The following is a 21,865-nucleotide window of genomic DNA, read 5'->3' as shown; positions in this document are numbered from 1 at the left end:
TCGTTCGCTAGAGGTGCATTTTCGCTATCTCGATATGGGAGATGCGGACCGGGTGAGATGTACCACTTATCTGTTTAGAGATGACGCTTCTTTATGGTGGGAAGGAGAAGAGCATGGTGTTGACCTTGCCACACTCACTTGGGCACAGTTCAAGATGAAGTTCTATGAGAAATATTTCACTCCGGATGCTAGGAGCCGAATAAAGAGGGAATTTATGGCTCTTCGCCAGGGAGATGCCACTGTTGCTGAATTCGTGAAGAAGTTTGATAGGGGTTGCCATTTTCTGCCCCTTATTTCCAGGGATGCGGAAGAAAAACTTAGACATTTCATGGATGGCCTACGACCTACTATTCGGGATAAAGTTATGATGATGCGTCCTGGAGATTATGCTATGGCAGTTACTTATGCATATCAGGCTGAGCAATCCTTGAGGGACATTGACTTTGAGTTACAGCGTAAGAGGCAACAGCATCAGAATAATAATCAGCCTAACAAGAAGCCATATACGGGTCCTCCTAGACCTCAAGGGCCTCAGAAGCCCCAAGGTCAAGTTAAGAAGCCAGCATCACCAAAGCCACAAAATCCTGGTGCACCGAAACCTGCTGAAAGGCAGCCATGCAAGGAGTGCAACCGTCTACATCTTGGCAAGTGCGAGTTGGGGTCATATAAATGTGTTTACTGCAAGGAGGCCGTACACAAGGCTATTGATTGCCCAAAAAGGAAAGCAGTTACTACGGCACGAGCTTATGTCATGAATGCCGAGGAAGCTGAGGAAGAAGCTGACACTACACTCATCACAGGTAACCTAGTCATTTAACATTTTTATATTGCTTATTATTGCATGAAATGTTAAATTGGTTATTAGAATTAATTTGGGATCAAGATTCAACCTAGAACAAATTAGGTTGCATGTTCTACCTAGTTAAGTTATGACTTTAGAAACCATAGAAAATAATTTGAATTTTGTGCTTTATTCTATGTGAAGGATACAATGATTCCAAATAGAAAGTTCTAGGGCCAAAATTAAAGAAGAAGCATAATTATGGGGGATTTCGAATTTCTGGGGGTCATTGGGCAATTTTCGAAACCTTAAGGTCTAAGATACAATTTTCGAAAATTAAAGGGACTTTAATGCAACAATTCGCAAATAATGGACCTAAATGCAAGTTCTGAAATACAAAGGATCAAAATGCAAATCTCGAACATGAAGGGTTAAATCGAAACTTCGATTAATATAAGGACCTAATTGCAATAATTCGAAATTTTGGGGTCAATTTTGCAAATTTCAAAAGTTGAGGGACTATAGTGCAATTCTTCCTAGAAATGTTTAAGTTCAACACGAAATCTTCATCCAACCTTGGGAATTAATGATAGTAAATCCCTAAGTTTCAACACGAAAAGATTTAAAAGACATTTCCATCACAGGGAGGATCATCATTCTAGGAGTAGCTACCTATGCTTTGCTAGATTCAGGAGCTACGCATTCCTTCATATCAGAAACTTTCATCAAAAGACTGAATATTACCCCTCAAGAGATGGGTTTGGGTTTCAAAGTTTCGATTCCTTCCGGTGATCAGATACTCACATCTAAGATTGTTAAGAATATGGAGCTTCGTTTATTCAGAGATGTGGGGACCCGGACGCTAATCACGATCTTAATCATCATTGGGACTAATTAATCAATTATAAAACAGGGTCTAAATTTTTTTTTAAAATACAAAGCGGAAACGTAATGTAATTTACTCAAATTACCTATTAAACATAAACATACATCTCAGTATAAAAGTACAAGTCCTGTACAACATACATTTATTCAACTAGGGTTTAACAGCTAATATCAAGTGTCTAACCCTATCTCTAAACCAAGTCCGGAGCCTCCATGCTATTTATCTTCTCTCATTCTCTTCTTGACCCTGATCCAGCCCCACCTGTTGTCATGCACACATACAAAACAAGACAACAGCCGGATAACTCCGGTGAGAATGAATCCCAGTATAAACAATGTATACATGCAATTATATAGAAACATATACAAAAGCATATAGCAGTTATCATTAACATGTAGCAATTCAACAAACATGAATGATATAAAACTGTAAATCAACATGTCATATCAGACTCAACTTAACCGACGCGTCGTCTCAGACTCGACTCAACTCTAACCTAGGGATCCCGAAGTCTGAATAATAGTAATTATACCGAATCTCAGTCGATAGGAATGAATCAATCCCTAAACGGCATCGATATAATACATATATCCAGTGTCTGGGCGAATCAGCCACAGAATTGATGAATCAGTCAAGAATTAGGCGAATCAGCCAATAACCAGACGAATCAGCCTGTGATTAAGCGAATCAGCTATAATTAGGCAAATCAGCCAATAAATAGACGAATCAGTCTAAAACCCGACGAATCAGCCGGTGACTAGGCGAATCAGCCTATGACTCAACAACTCAGTAGTCAATACATGCATTCAGTATCTAAGCAAATCAGTCGATGACTAGCGAATCAGCAGTCATTACATGCAGTAGCTATAAATCAATAACCTACAAATATCAATCTTATCATACATTAGCTATAACTCAATAGACTACAATCATAAGTCTCATCAATTGCAAATATCAATGCAATAAATGAAAGTATGTGATTTAGGGAAACTCGAGTCACACCTCACTCGAGTTGTGCAATCCCAACTCAACATTAATTTATACCTTTCTTTCTGATATTCTGATTCTGTCGAAGTCTCGAACTCAAATCTGTCAATACTCAATCTGACAAGAACAATATCGAGGAGTATAATATCAATATACCACTCGAATTAAATCTGTCCTGCTCAATACTCAATCTAATTCAATATCGATGGCATAACGGTATAATATCAATATACCCAACAATACCCTATCAATCAGATATTAATTCTAATATCTCATACTCAATAACAACTCAATTCTGATATCACTTGACTCCAAAACTATTCCGAAAATCATAACAATTCCATAATTAGTCTGTTTCTTAATCTGACTTCGATTCTATGATGTCTAATATGTCGAGAACAACATATATGAGTTCCATTCAATTCTGACAATATCATAATTTCAAAGCATGTCAAAACGTAGTAAAACTTACGTCAAGTTGTAGCCTACGTTGCTAGGAACTCGATACCGAAGTCGGATTCAAAATCGGACGGACGGATTTCTCACCAAAAGGCGTAAGGATTTTTCAATAAAATGACAGAACCCTTTCTCGATTCTTTTGTCTGAATTCTCAGCAATTCACGCATGTATCTATATATATTGCATGCAACCATAAGATACGTGGCATTATTTTCATAACCCACGTCTCTCGCTCGGGCGGACATAAATTACCGCCCGGGAGAGCAACTCTCGGCCCTTCTGCGCGATTCAGTCTCGCTCGGGCGGACAAAAACTTCCGCCCGGGCGAGACACTTTCGGCCCTCTTGCATAATTCCGTCTCGCTCGAGCGGACATAAACTTCCGCCCGGGCGAGACACTTTCGGCCCACATCTTGGCTCTTCCTACTTCTTGGTCCAATAAAATCTCGGACTGGCCCGGCTATAACCACATTAAGTCAATTAATCAACATCTGATTACAGTAATTAAATCTCGGGCATTACAAGAGATGTTGTTCGGGCAGATCTTATTGTGCTTCCTATGCCCGAATTCGATATTATACTTGGGATGGATTGGCTATCAGCGAATGGAGCTTCGATTGATTTCCGTCAGCGATCAGTATCTATCAGGCCACCCAGTGGTAAATCTTTTGTTTTCGAGGCGGCGAGAAACAAGCAAATGCCGCACATTATCTCTTGTCTATGCGCGAGGAAGCTTATTAAGCATGGATGCCAGGCGTATCTAGCATGTGTCACTACTACACATGAATCCATCAGCCAGAAGTTAGAGGATGTTGATGTTGTGAGAGATTTTCCTAGCGTCTTTCCCGAAGACGTTTCTGGCATTCCACCCGATCGTGAAGTGGAATTCTCTATTGATCTCATGCCAGGCACTGTTCCTATATCTAAAGCACCTTATCGTCTAGCACCCGCTGAAATGAAGGAATTGAAAGATCAAATATAAGAATTGCTAGACAAGGGTTTCATTCGCCCTAGCTACTCTCCATGGGGCGCTCCGGTGCTATTTGTGAAAAAGAAAGATGGTAGCATGCGTCTCTGCATCGATTACCGGGAGCTCAATAGGCTCACTATCAAAAATAAGTATCCATTGCCAAGAATTGAGGATTTATTTGACCAATTGCAAGGAGCTTCGATATTTTCAAAAATTGATCTGCGATCGGGATACCATCAACTGAAAGTTAAGGAGTCTGATGTTCACAAGACGGCATTTCGCACAAGATATGGGCACTATGAGTTTATGGTCATGCCATTCGGGTTGACCAATGCGCCAGCGATCTTCATGGATCTCATGAATCGCGTATTTCAGCCGTATCTGGATCAGTTTATTATTGTCTTCATTGATGACATATTGATCTATTCCAAGAGCAGAGAGGAGCATAGTCGACATCTGAGGACAGCACTGCAAGTACTTCTAGACAGAAAGCTTTATGCGAAATTCAGTAAGTGCGAGTTTTGACTTGATAGAGTGGCGTTTTTAGGTCACATCATTTCTAGTAGTGGGGTGGAGGTCGATCCGAGTAAGGTAGAGGCAGTGAAAGAGTGGCCAGTGCCGAAGAGTGTCACCGAGATTCGCAGTTTCTTGGGACTAGCTGGCTATTATCGCAAGTTTATTCAGGGGTTCTCATCTATAGCAGTGCCTATGACCGCTTTGACAAAGAAAAATGCAAAGTTTATTTGGGGACCCGAGTGTCAAGACAGTTTTGACAAGTTGAAGCAAGCCTTGATATCAGCACCAGTGTTATCTATGCCATCGGGGCAAGGGGAGTATGTTCTTTATACCGACGCTTCTAAACTTGGTTTGGGCGCAGTTCTGATGCAAAACGACCGAGTTATCGCCTATGCGTCACGACAGTTGAAAATTCATGAAAAGAACTACCCTACTCATGATCTTGAGCTTGCAGCAGTAGTCTTTGCACTGAAAATTTGGAGACACTACCTTTATGGGGAGAAGTGCAAGATATTCACCGATCATAAAAGCTTGAAATACTTCTTCACCCAAAAGGAGTTGAATATGAGACAGCGCAGATGGCTCGAATTGGTAAAGGACTATGACTGTGACATTAGCTACCATCCGGGGAAATCTAATGTAGTGGCAGATGCATTGAGTAGAAAAGCAGCAGTTATCACCCATTTATCACTCCAACGACCGTTGCAGTCCGAGATACAGCGGTTGGAGCTTGCAGTGTATGCTAGGGGCGAGGCCCCTAATCTTGCCACATTATCAGTGCAGTCGACTTTGAGAGACAGAATCCGTGATGGACAGTCCACTGATGAGCAGTTGCAAAAGTGGAGAGCTAGAGATGAAGCCAAGGGCCGGAATTTATACTCAGTAGTGGATGGTTTAGTCCGATATCGAGACCGTCTATGGGTTCCTAGTGTCGATTCTTTGAGAAATCTTATTATGAAGGAAGCCCATGACACACCATATTCCATTCATCCAGGCAGTACAAAGATGTATAGGGATTTACAGTTGTTGTATTGGTGGCCAGGCATGAAGAGAGACATCTTGAGATATGTATCCGAGTGTTTGACTTGTCAGCAAGTCAAAGCAGAGCATCAGAGACCAGCGGGAAAATTGAAGCCACTCCCTATCCCCGAGTGGAAATGGGAGAATATCACTATGGACTTCGTTGTGGGACTGCCTAAAACTGCTAAAGGATCGAATGCCATTTGGGTGATAGTTGATCGTCTTATGAAATCAGCGCATTTTCTACCTATTAAGACGACATTCACCATGGTTCAGTATGCTGACTTGTTTATTCGGGAGATAGTTCGTCTGCATGGGATACCAGTGTCTATTGTTTCTGACAGAGACCCGCGATTCACTTCATCTTTTTGGAAGAGTCTGCATGCAGCGATGGGGATCAAGTTATTATTCAGCACAGCATTCCATCCTCAAACCGATGGTCAGTCAGAGAGAGTTATACAGATTTTGGAGGATCTACTGCGAGCTTGTGTTATCGATTTTCAAGGCAGTTGGGAACCGAAGTTACCTCTAGTGGAGTTCACCTACAATAATAGTTTCCAATCATCAATTGGGATGGCTCCTTTTGAGGCACTCTATGGGAGAAAATGTAGATCTCCTATTCATTGGGACGAGATTGGGGAAAGAAGGGATATTGGTCCAGATGTGATTGAGGAGACCGCTGATCTTGTGGTCAAAATTCGTGATAGAATGAAGACTGCACAAAGCCGACAGAAGAGTTATGCGGACAAAAGGCGAAGGGACTTAGAGTTTGCAGTGGGCCCTAGATTTATTGGTCCGTTCGAGATTTTGGAGAGGATTGGGACACTAGCTTATAAAGTGGCGTTGCCACCAGCGCTTTCAGGAGTCCACAATGTGTTCCACATTTCGATGCTGCGAAAGTACATGTCTAATCCGTCACATGTGCTTAATTATGAACCTCTTCAACTAACTCCAAATATGACTTACGAGGAAAGACCCGTCCAGATTTTGGCTAGACAAGAAAGACGATTGCGAAACAAAGTCATTCCAATGGTCAAGGTCAAGTGGCTGAATCACTCGGAAGAAGAAGCTACTTGGGAAACCGAGAGAGACTTGAAGAGTCGCTATCCAGATCTATTCGGTAAGTTCTAATTTCGAGGACGAAATTTTATTTAAGGGGGGAGGAATTGTAAGGTCCAAAATTAAGACAACGTAATCAAACTACATGCGAATCTAGGAAATAATGAAAAATGAGTAGTTAATTTATTTTAATTGCTATTTAATTATGTGACATACATGTTTATTTGTTAAATATGATTTTTATTGTCATCATGCATAAAATGGTATTTTAGGGATATTCAAGTGACGAACGAGGAACGGGGACCGAAGGCTGTAGAAAACGAAAAATATTTTTAAATGATTATTTTTTTAATTATTTAAATCACGGTCGATGCTTTTTAGTAATTTTGAAAATAAAGGGTTTTGAGGTGATTTTATACGCCAGGATGTAAATTTTGTCGGTGTTGGTTTTTCAACTAAAATGCAAGCTTTTTAGCAACTCGGCTATTAAATTCACATTTTTAATTAAAAGAAAACTTTGTTATTATTTTAATTGATCCTAAATAAACTAATGGGCCTAATTTAATGGCTTAATAGGCCTAATGTCTAGGTTAAGGGATAATTAGTATTTAAAGTATAAAATTTACAAAAAACCTACACAATTCTAGAAACATAATCGGCCACCCACTTTTAAGATTTTGAAAACTCTCTCAAACACCACACAACACACACACACTCGGCAGCAACTTCACGATTTGAAGGGAAGAGTTTCTCGTGGAGTTCTAAGCCTTGTCGTCTCCCCCGTTCTTCGTCGTCAACGGATTTTCGAGCGTATAAAACGCAAAGGCACACCTTAATCTCCTTTTCTCATCCATCATGTCATATTAGTTATTGAATTTGTTGGAATTATTGTGTGCATGAAATTCATTGAAACATATTCAGAAAGTTTCGGTATTGCATGTGTATTTGATGAACTCGATTTTCTGAAATATTATATCCTGTTTATGGCTTAGTTAAGGGGCTGCCATGATGCTATATATGTTTAAGCAAAGTCTTAAAATAAAAACTAAGCCACACACCACCCACCCAATTTCGGCAGAAACAAAAGAAAATCAAGAAACGGAAACTGCATGCGGTTGTCCTGTGTTGGGGGGGGGGGGGGGGGGGGGGGCGATCGGGTTTCATGAAAGAGGGCTGGGCTCGGTGCAACTCTTGTCCAGGGGAGACCAGGGAAGAGTCCTAGCCATGCTAGGACTCGAGGGGAAGGGCGGCGTAGAGTCCTTTGCATGAAGGACTCAACCCGAGAAGTGCAGCAGTTCTTGCGCATGGGGTGCGCGGCTGCTGGGAAGGGGAGGGCTCGTTCCAGACTTGCTGGGCAGGGTTAAGGCGAGTCCTCAGGGTCCTAGGCTAGTGCTGGAGTGGCTGGTTAGAGAGTCAAGCCATGGGTTAGAGTCTAGACACCAAAAACGTAGGAGTCATGCACAGGAAGCTCTCGGCAGTACATGGTGGGAATTGGGGGACTTGGGTTTTTATGTTCGGGTGTTTTCCGTGGGTTTTGTTGGTCCAGTAGGGTACTCTAGCACGTTGGGCAGGCTCTGGTTTGTTATGGTTCGAGGGTAACTCGATAAAATTAAGAGATGGCTCGGGGTCGAAGTCTAGGTGTCAAATAGGGTGTTTTAAATAATGAAAATTGGAAAACGGCTCACGGGGGGTCGAGTCATGGTCCATAAGGGCTAAAATAATATAAAAAGACTAAATTTAGAATTTAGGAATTTTATATGAAAGTTTGGGATTTTTCGGGATTAAAACACCGTTAAAACAATTAAGTAAAGATAATTGAAAAAGTCTAACATTTAAGCCAAATAAAATTATGAAAAAATTCATATAAGCTTAAATAAATATTTGGGACATTTTAGAGTCATGAAATCAAGAAAGTAATCGAAATAGTAAAATGTCGAGTCCAGGGGTAAAACGGTCTTTTTACACCGGAAATTAGTAAAGGTCATGGCAGTGCCCTAAATGATATTTTTATGAAATTATGATTATTTTTAAATGTTTATGAATTGTTCATGATTAATTGATGATTTTTAAATGTCTAAAGGATTTTTATGATTTAAGAAGACATTTAAAATACATGTTGCATGCTTGGTTTCAAAAATGAAAAATGTAAATATTATTCAGAGATTTTTCTAAAGTGATGTGAATGAAAAATGTTGAAGGATGTGAAATGATTGTGACTAATTCGTTAATGTTGGCGACGTCGTGAGGGTTATGGTCCCAGTGGGAGCCCGACGATCGTGTTTCCATCATTGCGAATATGAGGTAACGGTTATGTGGTAACGGTTTTGTGGTAACGGAAGAATGAGAATATCGTGAGGGGAAAAGGCCCCAGAGGGAGCCCATTTATGGGAAAAGGCCTCAGAGGGAGCCCCGACGATCGTATTTCTATTCAATCATGATAGGCCAAGGCTCAGTTGACCGGTGAGAGTGTCGCTGATGTCCCCGCCGCCTAGTACTGTGGTTTATGTAGATGGATCCATCGACCTTCACGATCATGAGCATGAAAGTCACAATTATCGATCTGAATTCAACAAAGGAAAAGGAAAAATAAAAAGGAAAATGATTATGATCATGTTAAAATGTTTTATGTCATGTTAAGGAAAATGAAAGGTTTAAGTTTATGTTTGCATGTCATGAAAAAGTATTTTAAGAAAATGTTCATGTTTGGAATTTATGCATTCTCATGAAAAAGATATTTTAAGTACAAGTATTTTTCACTGTTATATGTTAATTGTATTACGTATTATTCGTTATCAAGATTATGGTGTGTTGAGTCTTTAGACTCACTAGGTGTGATGGATGCAGGTGAGTTTGATGGAGCTCTTGATGGTTGACCTGACTGGACTGAAGGTGCACACAACCCGAGGACCAGCGCTACATTTTCTGCACTATGATTTATGATTTAAGTTAAAGATTTTTAAGATTATTTATTTATACTTTGGAGAGATTTTGAGAGGTTTAGTATGGGCTTTACTTTTCAATTTATTGCTTTTTAGGTTTGGTAAAACATTTGACGACTTCGTTTATTGACTATTTCACTTGGTTTTTAAAATGCTAGTTTGTGACGTTTTATTTTAAAGGGTAAAATATTTTATCAAAATATTTTCATGTAGTAAGTGAGTTCGCGAAAAAAAAATTTCTAGTACTTTTAAAAGGTGAGGACGTTTCAAATACTATCCAGATTATGAAATGATATGATTGTGATTGACAGATTGTTCAATCTATATCTATTAGTTTGTACCAGATAACGTACAAACATTACCAAATGACACAGATCGATGTCAGAAAAAATGGTCAGAATAATTAGAATACAGAAATAAAGTATATCAGATTAGGATTTTGATTGATTTTGTACTTGTGACAGAGTATATCCTGAGCTCTCTCCTAGATTTTTCACAGATTGACGGATAGTCAGAATGTATTATCCAAGTATTAGAAGATTTTGGTACAGCTTTAGTGCTGGATATTAGCACTAGTTGTTATGACTTATTGTCACGGTATAAATTACTGCATGACAATAGCTATCAGCTTATCAAATGGGTAATGAGATAGTTATAGACAAGACAGTATATGGTGAATACTACAGATTTCTTTTGAACAAAATTCGGAGGAAGATGAAGATAGTTCAGAATGAACAGAGTTAAGAAACCAACGTCGGATGATGACGATTGATATCTGAAGCTGAAGATGGTATATATCCTTGACCGGGATAAATAGATTGGATAACATCTACTAGTATTGTTTTTTTATGAACTGTGATTGGTCTATACGGATGTTGTATAACCAACATGGCAAGATTGATTATGTCAGAGTTAGTTTAAGAAGTATTATGATAATATACTTCATTAAGTCTTATTCCAGAGTGGAAAGCAGAGGTTGATACAAGAAAGAGATTTCAGAATGGATTCATTAGGATGAAGGTTTGAGTTAAACTCTGTTATACATATCTTCTGATATATCTTAATGGATTGTTTGTGAGTTCGAGGACGAACTCAGATCTAAGAGGGGGAGAAATGTCATGCCCGAGAATTATAGAATTGATAAACCAAGATTATTAATCTTCATTAACGTGAGACTCGGAAGATATGAGAATGCATGACATGCAATGAGGGAAGAAAAGACATGAGAAAATAGAGTTTGCAAGACCGCACCCGCGGTGCAAACATGACCGCCCCCGCGGTCATAAATTATGAAATTTTGTAAAAAGGCCGTAGCCACACCGCACCCGCGGTGCTAGAAGGACCGCACCCGCGGTGCAGCTACAGTAGGGTGACTGCACCCGCGGTCGTTGGATTTTTGAAAATGAAAAGCTGCCGAAGCATGAACGCACCCGCGCTCCTGGAATCACCGCACCCGCGGTCATGCGTGTAGCTTGAAAAATAAGCCACGTTTCCTGTGTTGCATGCAGTATATATATATATATATATATATATATATATATATATATATATATATATATATATATATATATATATATATATATATGAATGACACGTAAATTCCTCAGAAATTCAGATAAGGGTCGAGGCTTTGAGAGAAAAATCCTTACGCCTTTTAGACTTGCGATTGTGAAAGATCCGTCTATCAGAATTCAAATCCAAACGCAGTATCGTGTTCCTCTTGACTCAAGCTGCACAAGGACGTAAGTTTTGTTACGTTGTGAGATGTTTTGAAAATATGATGTTGCTAGAATCGAATATGATTCAGATATGGTGTTTCTAATACCGTAGACATTGTAGAATTGAAGTCAGATTAAAGAACAGACTGTTTCTGTAATTGTTATGATTTTTAAAAGATATTGACGGAGATTCGATATCAGATTTGTGTTATCATTGAGATTGTGAGTTATATCAGTATTGATTATGAGTTCTAGTATTATATCTGTGATGTTGAGATTGACGGGGTTATTCAGATTGTATTGTTATGCCGTCGAAACATCAGTTGATTTAGATTGATCAGATTCAGATATGATTTCGATTATATTGTGATGTCGATGATATGAATTAGATTGTATTTTTTTCAGACATTGATCAGATTATGTACTGAGTTGAGTATTGATCAGAACAGATAGTGTATTGAGTTATTCACTGATACAGTGCATTCGATATTGTCATTTCAGATTTGATATGGACAGATTCGAATACAGGTCATCGTCTTCGTCAGACAGGGACGACAAAGGTATAATTCATGTGATATTCGGGAAGATGCAACTCAATTGAGATCCCATTTGTGTTTCCCAACAAAATCACATACTAGAATTATTGTTGTTTATTTTATGATATGATTATGATGCGTTTATAGATGATATATTCATATCTTTTGAGATGATTATGCTTTGTTTACAGATTGTTATTCATTGCATTTAAGATAGGGAGTCTTGACAGAACAGTCAAACTTCTAGACGTTCGGTGATATCACAGCTTAGGGGAAGATCAGTCTCCTATTGTAGATGTGGATACAGATCAGGCCGAAGTCTAGGAATAAGACGTACAGTCACCCCAATTGGGAGGGTAGGTGATAGATCGTCTTATTCACACCGGGATCCCTAGAGTTATAATTGAGTCGAGTCTAGGCATGATTTGACTAGAACTGCATGTGTTTATGGATGTGGTTTCATAGACTATGAAACCCATTTTTATTGCTTTCAGTCATGATAGCATGTTTCTATGGTTTGATTTGAGTTGCATGTTTATCAGATTCGAGTTGCATGCTTATTTTGATTTAATTTCATAGATTATGAAATCTATTGTTTTAATTTTATTCATGATAGAATGTTTCATGATTCACATTGTGTATATGCATGTTTACCATGTTTTATACTGGGATTTATTCTCACCGGAGTATCCGGCTGTTGTCTTGTTTTGTATGTGTGCATGACAACAGGTGGGACAAGATCGGGGTCAAGAGAATGATGAGAGAAGACGAGTTTAGCGTGGTGATTCCGGACTTATTGTAGACTTGGTTTAATACTTGAAATTTAGTAGTTAAACCCTAGATTAGTTTGACTGAATACTGTACATTATTGTACTTTTATACTGAAAAGTATTTTGATACTGAGATGTATGTTATTTAGATTCCATTACCTTCCGCACTTGCATGTTTAAAAAAAAAATTTTAGACCCTGTTCAACCTTAATTAACAATTAAATCCCAAAGATGATTAAGAAGATGATCAGCGTCCGGGTCCCCACAAGGATGATGATGTGATCATTGTTGATCAAACTCCAAAGAAGGCATGTGATCCGCTAGAGTTGCCCGAAGGACCTATACCGAGGGGACGGAGCAAGAAGTCTAAAGAAGCACTTCAAGGACTCATGATGAGTGATAAGTGCAAGTTTTGCACTTAATTTATACTAGAATCCATTTTGAATTATGCTTGTTTCGAACAGAATTATGCGTTTTTTGGTTTGTTTTTGTTGTCATTTCAGGAATGGTGAAAATAGCGATCACGAAGCCAAGTGAACCAAGAGAACAATGAAATGCCATGAACCCTCGGACAGAACCTCGCGCGCGCCCGCGCGAGATCACGCGCAGCCGCGCGCAATGAGATGCATGATGATCGACAGTGGTGCGCGCGCCATCGCGCCAACTCTTGCGCACTCGCGCGCACCGATACAAGCGAATGACCAGTGGTGCGCGCGCCACAGCGCCAAAACACGCGCTATCGCGCGCACAAAGATGCAGCAGAAAACCCGAGAGCAGCGCGCGCCAGCGCCAGATCTCGCGCACCCGCGCGCGCAGACCCGAGACAGACGCGCCATCGCGCCAACTCTCGCGCACCCGCGCGAGCTAGCACTCGGCAGATGAGCAACACCATGCGCGCCATCGCGCCACTTCATGCGCCATAGCGCGCGCCGCGAGTCCAGAAATGTATAAAAAGCGCGATTCTTAGGTCATTCAGGGGAATTCAGCGGCCGCAGAGAGAAAACACACGATCATCAGCCGTCACAGGAGAAAAAGACGAAGAAACGGAGCGCCTACAGGAGATAGAGATTCAGAGTGCGAAGAACCATCGCAAATACGAAGAACGACGGATCTGGGGACAGAGACGACACTTCGATTTGTTATCTTTTCCTTTGTTTCTTTATTTTATTGCGTAGAAATGTCCAGAATCACAAACATATCTTGTTTTCTCTTGGATTTCGTGATGAACTAAACTCTCATTCTGGAGAATGACGTAACTCTGTTGAAACGATGATTTGACACCGTTATTTATTGATTGAATTCTGCTTTCGTTTAATTGTGTTCTCTGCGTTTACTGCACTGCAATTTACTGGCCATAAATTGTTTGTTGTTTGATTAATCTTATAACTCGGGAGAGGGACTAGGGTTATAGATCATTAGAGACACATCGTTGAATGTTTATAGCGTTCGGAAGGCGTATAACTTTAGCGAGGCTTAGTAAGAACATTGTATGCGCTTATCTATGAAACGTAGATTCTAATTAGGAATAATTGAATCGAAGTTGATAGATACACTTTATTCGTCACTTGGGAAAGGGGGAATAAAACAATCTAAGTGTTCTTGGCCATTAATCGATTGGAATTCAGGAATATAAATTAAACTGTGAATGATTGTCGTGGAAACTTTGTGAAATCATTTCTCTAGATATTTTCTCTCATTATTATCTCTCAATCCGGTGATTTAATTTATTCATTGCTTTCAATTAATTCGTTTAAACAAACAAATCTGATTATTGATTTTTCTAGATAAAGTCTTGGCTATTTTAATTACAAGAATTGATATACATTTTTATACACACTCCTCGTGGGATCGACACTTGTACCCAAAAGTACATTTTACTATAACTTGACATCGTGCGCTTGCGAGCAGTTAAGAAAACGCGCAACAAGTTTTTGGCGCCGTTGCCGGGGAATAAACTATTTAATTGCATATTAATATCGTTACTAAGTAGTCTTGACTTTAATTTAGACTTTATTTTATTTATTTAATTTTTTGCGTTATAATCTTTTTCTGTTTTGCAGTGTATGCTCAGATCGCACAACCCTGACTTGCTTATCTTTGATCCGGAGATCGAGCGAACTGCGAGAAGATTAAGAAAATCGAGAAGGGAAGAAATCAAAGCGATGGCTGATAACAGAGAAAACGACCGACAGATGCCGCCTGAGGCTATACCAATCAGAGATCACTTCCGACCAGTGATCAACACGCATTATTCTGGCATTGCTCGAGGAAACATCAACGCCAACAATTTCGAGCTTAAGCCCGCATTGATAAACATGGTTCAACAGAACCAGTTTGGGGGAGCCACTACTTCAGATCCTCATCTACATCTCAGAACATTCTTGGAGATTACAGATACGGTAAAAATGAATGGTGTTTCTGATGATATTATTCGACTGCGCTTGTTTCCTTTTTCTCTCAGGGATCAAGCAAGAGGATGGCTGCAATCGCTTCCCTTGGGAAGTATCACAACATGGGAGGAGTTGGCGACAAAATTTCTGGCAAAATACTTTCCCCCTGCAAAGTCTGCACAGTTGAAGATAGAGATTAGCACGTTTCGGCAGACTGAATTGGAGCAACTGTATGAGGCATGGGAGAGATACAAGGAGCTGTTGAGGAAATGCCCGAACCATGGTTTTGAAGACTGGGTGCAAATCGAGCTTTTCTATAATGGATTGAATGGTCAAACGCGTACAACTGTGGATGCAACGGCAGGTGGCACGATCTTTGCCAAGTCCCCTGCTCAAGCCTATGACTTGCTTGAGCAGATGACCATAAACAGCTACCAGTGGCCATCTGAAAGATCTGGAGTGAAGAGGACTGCTGGAGTTTACGCCGTGGATCCAATCACATCACTTACTGCACAGGTTTCAGCATTGACCACACAGATTGCAGCAATGAACAAAGCAGGCCAGTCTACGTCTGATGTAGCACTGGTGACTGCCGAAGAGTCGCCTATTCCTGAAGAAGTGCAATACATCAACAACAAGAACTTTGGAGGCTTTGGCGGATATCGAGGTAACCCTCCCCCTAACACTTATCACCCTGGTTTGCGAAACCATGAAAACTTTTCTTATGCAAACAATAAGAATGTGTTGAATCCTCCACCGGGGTTCAACACATCAAATGGGGAAGGGAAGCCATCATTTGAAGATTTAGTTGGAACGTTTGTGGTTGAATCTGGTAAAAGGATGTCTAGAACTGAGTCTAGACTGGATAACCTTGAGACACACATGGCGAGCATTGGTGCGACATTGAAAATCCTGGAGTCACAAGTGGGGCAAATAACGAATGCACTTACGTCTCAACCGTCAGGCGTAGTACAAAAGACTGCAGATCCAAATCTGAGAGAGGTGAATGCCATTTTTATGCAGCATGAGGAGATTGGTATGTTAGGCAGCGAAGAGAAGGAGGTTGAACTCACACAAGTTCCGAATGAAAAGCCAACTCCAAGCAAAAGAACCCGAGGTAAGAAATCTGAGAGGTATGAGTCAAATCAATGCATTGATATTTCTTTACTTCCCTACCCCCAGAGATATTTACAATTGCAGGCTGAGTTTCAAAAAAAAAAGGTCTTGAAGATCTCAAGAACCTACACTCTAACATTCAGTCTACAGAGAAGGAAGAGGTGGCAATCACTGGAGGAGAGAATAAGGGCATGCAAGGAAGTCTTCCTCAGAAGCTGCAAGACCCCGGAGAATTTGTTATACCATGTGAAATAAGGGGGCAATTAGTGGAAAAAGCTATATGTGATTCGGGAGCGAGCGTGAATGTAATGCCAAGTTTTCTCTACGAGAAACTTGGACTGAGTGTGATCAAACCCACAGGACTAAGTTTGCAAATGGCGGATAAATCGATCAGGACACCGCTAGGTGTTGTGGAAGATGTTGAACTTAAGATTGATAAAATAAGGCTTTTAGCTGATTTTGTGGTGCTTGACATGGGGAACAGTCAGAATGTTCGTGCTATTTTAGGACGACCATTTTTGGCTACTGCAGGAGCTATTATTGACGTGAAACGAAGAAAGATGACCATGGAAGTTGAAGGTCAGCTTGTGGAAATAAAGGCATCCAAGATAGCATACAATCCACCATGAACAGGATGGGTATAGTCGGGCTGATGACGTTAAACCAAGCGCTGTGTGGGAGGCAACCCACAATTTATTTTCTTTAGCATTCATTTTGTTTTTATTATTTTATTTTATTTTACGTCCTGAGTTGTTAATTTTACCCACCACCAGATCTATCACCGCCGCAGCCCATGGAAATGGATGACTCAGATGCTGCGGACAACAACTCGAGCCCCGAGTTCTGACATTCGGGAGCGAGGTATGTGTTGTCATATTCTTTATTTCTATACATTGAGGACAATGCATACTTTAAGTTTGGGGGGTAACAAATTGCTTGTTAGAATTCTTCTGAATTTTTTTTTATTTTGCACAGTAGTTAGTTTGATTTTTTTATTATTATTTTTATTATTGCATTCTATATTTGTTAGGAAAAGTCATGTAAGTAAAATGTGTGACCGATGATGAAAACTTAATTGCGATCCTGAAATTTATATGTGTTCATGAGAACCTAAGCGTCACAAATATCTTGCACTGTCATGTTTATTGATACTATTGTTGCTTAGAGACAAGTTGTATGCCTGTGATGCTAAACAGACGACGGATATCTGATATTTGGTAATTCTTGCATGACATTGATTGACACTTTTACAAACATAGAAATGATCTAGGCGGTTTTTCACAATATCTTTGGGCCTGTTTTCTTTGTTACTGTCAATTGTAGCCCTTTGAGACTCGAAGTTTTTGAGATGCTTAAATTTTCTTCGTGCACCTATTTCATATATCATTTTTGCTGAAAATTGCATGTGATTGGTTTGTATGAGTTGACTAATGGATTGACGGAAGTCTAGAACTTGTTTGAACACTTTTCGAGGCGAAATACGGATAACATGTGACATAGGAATGATTTAGGCGATCTTTGGAACCGTTTTGAGCCTTCGAGCCTACCAAATGAACATGATATATCCCTAGTGTCCCATTTTGAGCCAACTAAAAAATCAAGTGGTATGTGTCAATGACACACAATTAGCCCCCTTGTATTTATTCTACTTCCCACAACGACTACCTAATGAAGCTTATACACTTACTGTCCTACCTAATTTTGAGAGAAATAAGTTCATGGGTGTTGTAATGATTCAAATACTCCTTGAAAAGAAAAGAAAAAGTTAAATGTGTTGAAAGAAGTTCAAAAGAAAAAAAAAATGTGAATCAAAAGTGGTGAAAAAGAAAATATGGGAAATGAAGGATATGAATGAAAAGAAAACAATAAAGTGGAGGGTGGTTGAAAAGAAAATGAAAATGAGTGAAGTTGATGAAGTTCAATTATTTCTCTCAAATTTTGAATTCCATACCTTTTATTGTAGCCGTGAGCCGTGGCCTAACATTACAAGCCTACAAGACCTATTAACCTTGTCACATTTATCCAATATACTAGTGGAGAAAAGTTGTTCAAATCAAGCTTATGGATACCTGAAAAACATTGTCAACGAGTATAGACTCTAATCACTTGCTTGCAAGCATCTCATTTTGTGATTTCATCTTTGGCATACTTGTGTTGATCATCTTTCGAGCCAAATAATCACCGAAAAAGTCCTATGTGATCTGTGAATGCAAATGTTGATGTTGTGTAAGTTGAACTGAACTGAGGATTTCTTGATTCTGTAAGGCGAATGGGCATTACAACTCTATTTGAGCATTCGATGGGGTAAACGAACATTGACATATCACACACACACGTGACTCTTGGGAAATCATGAATTACATGAAATTAGATGAGTCGGAGGTCAATATCACTTTTCGCATATCCATGACTTTAGTAATTTGCGTATTTCTTTATTAGCTGTTATTCTATTTTGCTCGGGACTAGCAAAAGTTCAAGTTTGGGGGGTTTGATAAGTGCAAGTTTTGCACTTAATTTATATTAGAATCCATTTTGAATTATGCTTGTTTCGAACAGAATTATGCGTTTTTTGGTTTGTTTTTGTTGTCATTTCAGGAATGGTGAAAATAGCGATCACGAAGCCAAGTGAACCAAGAGAACAATGAAATGCCATGAACCCTCGGACAGAACCTCGCGCGCGCCCGCGCGAGATCACGCGCAGCCGCGCGCAATGAGATGCATGATGATCGACAGTGGTGCGCGCGCCATCGCGCCAACTCTTGCGCACTCGCGCGCACCGATACAAGCGAATGACCAGTGGTGCGCGCGCCACAGCGCCAAAACACGCGCTATCGCGCGCACAAAGATGCAGCAGAAAACCCGAGAGCAGCGCGCGCCAGCGCCAGATCTCGCGCACCCGCGCGCGCAGACCCGAGACAGACGCGCCATCGCGCCAACTCTCGCGCACCCGCGCGAGCTAGCACTCGGCAGATGAGCAACACCATGCGCGCCATCGCGCCACTTCATGCGCCATAGCGCGCGCCGCGAGTCCAGAAATGTATAAAAAGCGCGATTCTTAGGTCATTCAGGGGAATTCAGCGGCCGCAGAGAGAAAACACACGATCATCAGCCGTCACAGGAGAAAAAGACGAAGAAACGGAGCGCCTACAGGAGATAGAGATTCAGAGTGCGAAGAACCATCGCAAATACGAAGAACGACGGATCTGGGGACAGAGACGACACTTCGATTTGTTATCTTTTCCTTTGTTTCTTTATTTTATTGCGTAGAAATGTCCAGAATCACAAACATATCTTGTTTTCTCTTGGATTTCGTGATGAACTAAACTCTCATTCTGGAGAATGACGTAACTCTGTTGAAACGATGATTTGACACCGTTATTTATTGATTGAATTCTGCTTTCGTTTAATTGTGTTCTCTGCGTTTACTGCACTGCAATTTACTGGCCATAAATTGTTTGTTGTTTGATTAATCTTATAACTCGGGAGAGGGACTAGGGTTATAGATCATTAGAGACACATCGTTGAATGTTTATAGCGTTCGGAAGGCGTATAACTTTAGCGAGGCTTAGTAAGAACATTGTATGCGCTTATCTATGAAACGTAGATTCTAATTAGGAATAATTGAATCGAAGTTGATAGATACACTTTATTCGTCACTTGGGAAAGGGGGAATAAAACAATCTAAGTGTTCTTGGCCATTAATCGATTGGAATTCAGGAATATAAATTAAACTGTGAATGATTGTCGTGGAAACTTTGTGAAATCATTTCTCTAGATATTTTCTCTCATTATTATCTCTCAATCCGGTGATTTAATTTATTCATTGCTTTCAATTAATTCGTTTAAACAAACAAATCTGATTATTGATTTTTCTAGATAAAGTCTTGGCTATTTTAATTACAAGAATTGATATACATTTTTATACACACTCCTCGTGGGATCGACACTTGTACCCAAAAGTACATTTTACTATAACTTGACATCGTGCGCTTGCGAGCAGTTAAGAAAACGCGCAACAATGAGCTACCAAGATGGGCCTACAAACATGAAGTCCCAATTAGAGGAGTTTGGGGAACATGACAATGATGTTGGAGGTCACTGGAATATCATTCAAGTACTAGATGATCAAGAGGACAGTAGCACTCACGCACGCAACGCATTACAGTACAAAAGTTGTCGCGCACTTGCACGAGAACTAAATATTTATTCAAGAGTTTTATACAAATAGGATTTTATTCACCTTCGTTCATATATCTATCCAGGTCGGAGAGCTCTTAATCCGGATGCTCGGTAACCCTGTGCTCGGCTGTCTAATAACAATGTTTTCAGATGTCTAGACTTTAGCTGGCATAAAGATTCCCAAGAAAAGGGATAAATGAGTCGGACCCTGTGTTGGTTATTGATCCTCGTACCTTGGGCCTAGTGGTATTTAACATGGACTAGTCACTTTGATTAATGGGCTACAACATTGATCGGGTTGGGCTAACTCGGATCCCTGTCAGGTTGATTTTATAATGGTATCAGATTGGTTCTTTTATCCAATCTTGTGGAATCTTGGCATTCTATAAATTTTTTTAAGAAAATTTCAATGTATGTTGATTACCAGGGCAATTAGGTAGCTAAAAATTCCAGAAAGGTGTAATGCATGATTCTATGAAAACAAGGATGTGGTCCTGTATTCAAGCCTAACTTCAGGGACCAGATCACCATATAATAATTTAGAAATACAAGAAGTCAAAACTCAAGAAAATTTATCAGATCATTAACATTAATGTAAAATCACAAATTGTACCAAATTTATCATCATTTTCGTGACAAACACACATAACTATCGTCGCTAAATCGTGCTGGCAGGAACTGTTTTGGAGAACCACCAAAGAACCAGAGCACATGAAATCAAAACCAGAGGGATTAAATGAACAGCTTTCTCTGCTGGTAGCGATCTCAAATAAGCATTCTTCTTTGTGTTCACATCGGAGATAAGATTATTATTAGTACTAAAACTCGGCAAAATACCTTCAGAGGCCGGATTCTTTGAAACATGTGGAATGAAGTTCTCCAAGAAATCATCAGATACCCGAGAAGATGAATAACTTGTAGATCGATGCATAGTTTCGTGCGAGATATTAATAAACGTAGTTAAAATTCGTTATCACACGAGGGATATCAGTATAGTTGGGAAAGAAGGAGTTTTATATGGCAAGTGGGAATGAATGAATAACTTTGCTTCTGGTTTTCATAAAGCTGCAGCTTCAAAGTGGAGCAAGATATTGCTTAATTTGGGATTTGTGAAATTGCTTGGACTTTTTAAAGTGGAAGGCACCCTAATATTTTATGCCAAAACTCTTTGCAAATCATGCAATGTTTTCCGTTCCATAACACGAGCATCCAAGAAATATAATAAATAAAAGATACAGTTTATTTGTTTTCGCAAAATCAGTTAACGATAAAATCCTCAAATTCAAACATGAGTTGTCAGTCCCCCTTTCACATTTTTTCTTTGTTTGAGCTTCATGTGAGACTCAAAAATACTAGAATTTTTTGTATTATATATGAATCCAATAATATCATCTATATTTATATCATGTATTCTTTTTTTATAATCTTTCTCCCTTCACGACACTCACGCTCAAACATGAGAAACCAACAAGAAACCTTCCAATTCAAAGAAACCATTTATGTTCAAATAGTCATCTATGCAAAACATACCATTCAACTC

General features: G+C 39.7%; 1 protein-coding gene across 1 annotated transcript; it reads left to right on the top strand.

Moving 5' to 3' along the window:
• Positions 1 to 14,802: 14,802 nt before the first annotated feature.
• LOC140840751 (uncharacterized) lies at positions 14,803 to 16,775 on the top strand. Its single transcript, XM_073207919.1, has 5 exons — positions 14,803 to 14,958; positions 15,035 to 15,039; positions 15,102 to 15,697; positions 15,815 to 16,147; positions 16,252 to 16,775. The coding sequence occupies exons 1-5, from the start codon at positions 14,803 to 14,805 to the stop codon at positions 16,773 to 16,775; spliced, it is 1,614 nt and encodes a 537-aa protein (XP_073064020.1).
• Positions 16,776 to 21,865: the final 5,090 nt, after the last annotated feature.

This window comes from Primulina eburnea, chromosome 9, assembly GCF_022965805.1.
Source record: "Primulina eburnea isolate SZY01 chromosome 9, ASM2296580v1, whole genome shotgun sequence".
Classification (NCBI taxonomy): domain Eukaryota; kingdom Viridiplantae; phylum Streptophyta; class Magnoliopsida; order Lamiales; family Gesneriaceae; genus Primulina; species Primulina eburnea.
This window is presented reverse-complemented; position numbering and strand designations above follow the sequence as displayed.

Bases quoted from the DNA above. Each gene is read 5' to 3' on its own strand.
- LOC140840751 (XM_073207919.1), top strand. From the start codon at position 14,803: ATGGCTGATAACAGAGAAAACGACCGACAGATGCCGCCTGAGGCTATA. The intron at 15,698-15,814 runs GTAACCCTCCCC...CAAATGGGGAAG, and splicing joins AGGCTTTGGCGGATATCGAG to GGAAGCCATCATTTGAAGAT. The intron at 16,148-16,251 runs GTAAGAAATCTG...CAAAAAAAAAAG, and splicing joins TCCAAGCAAAAGAACCCGAG to GTCTTGAAGATCTCAAGAAC.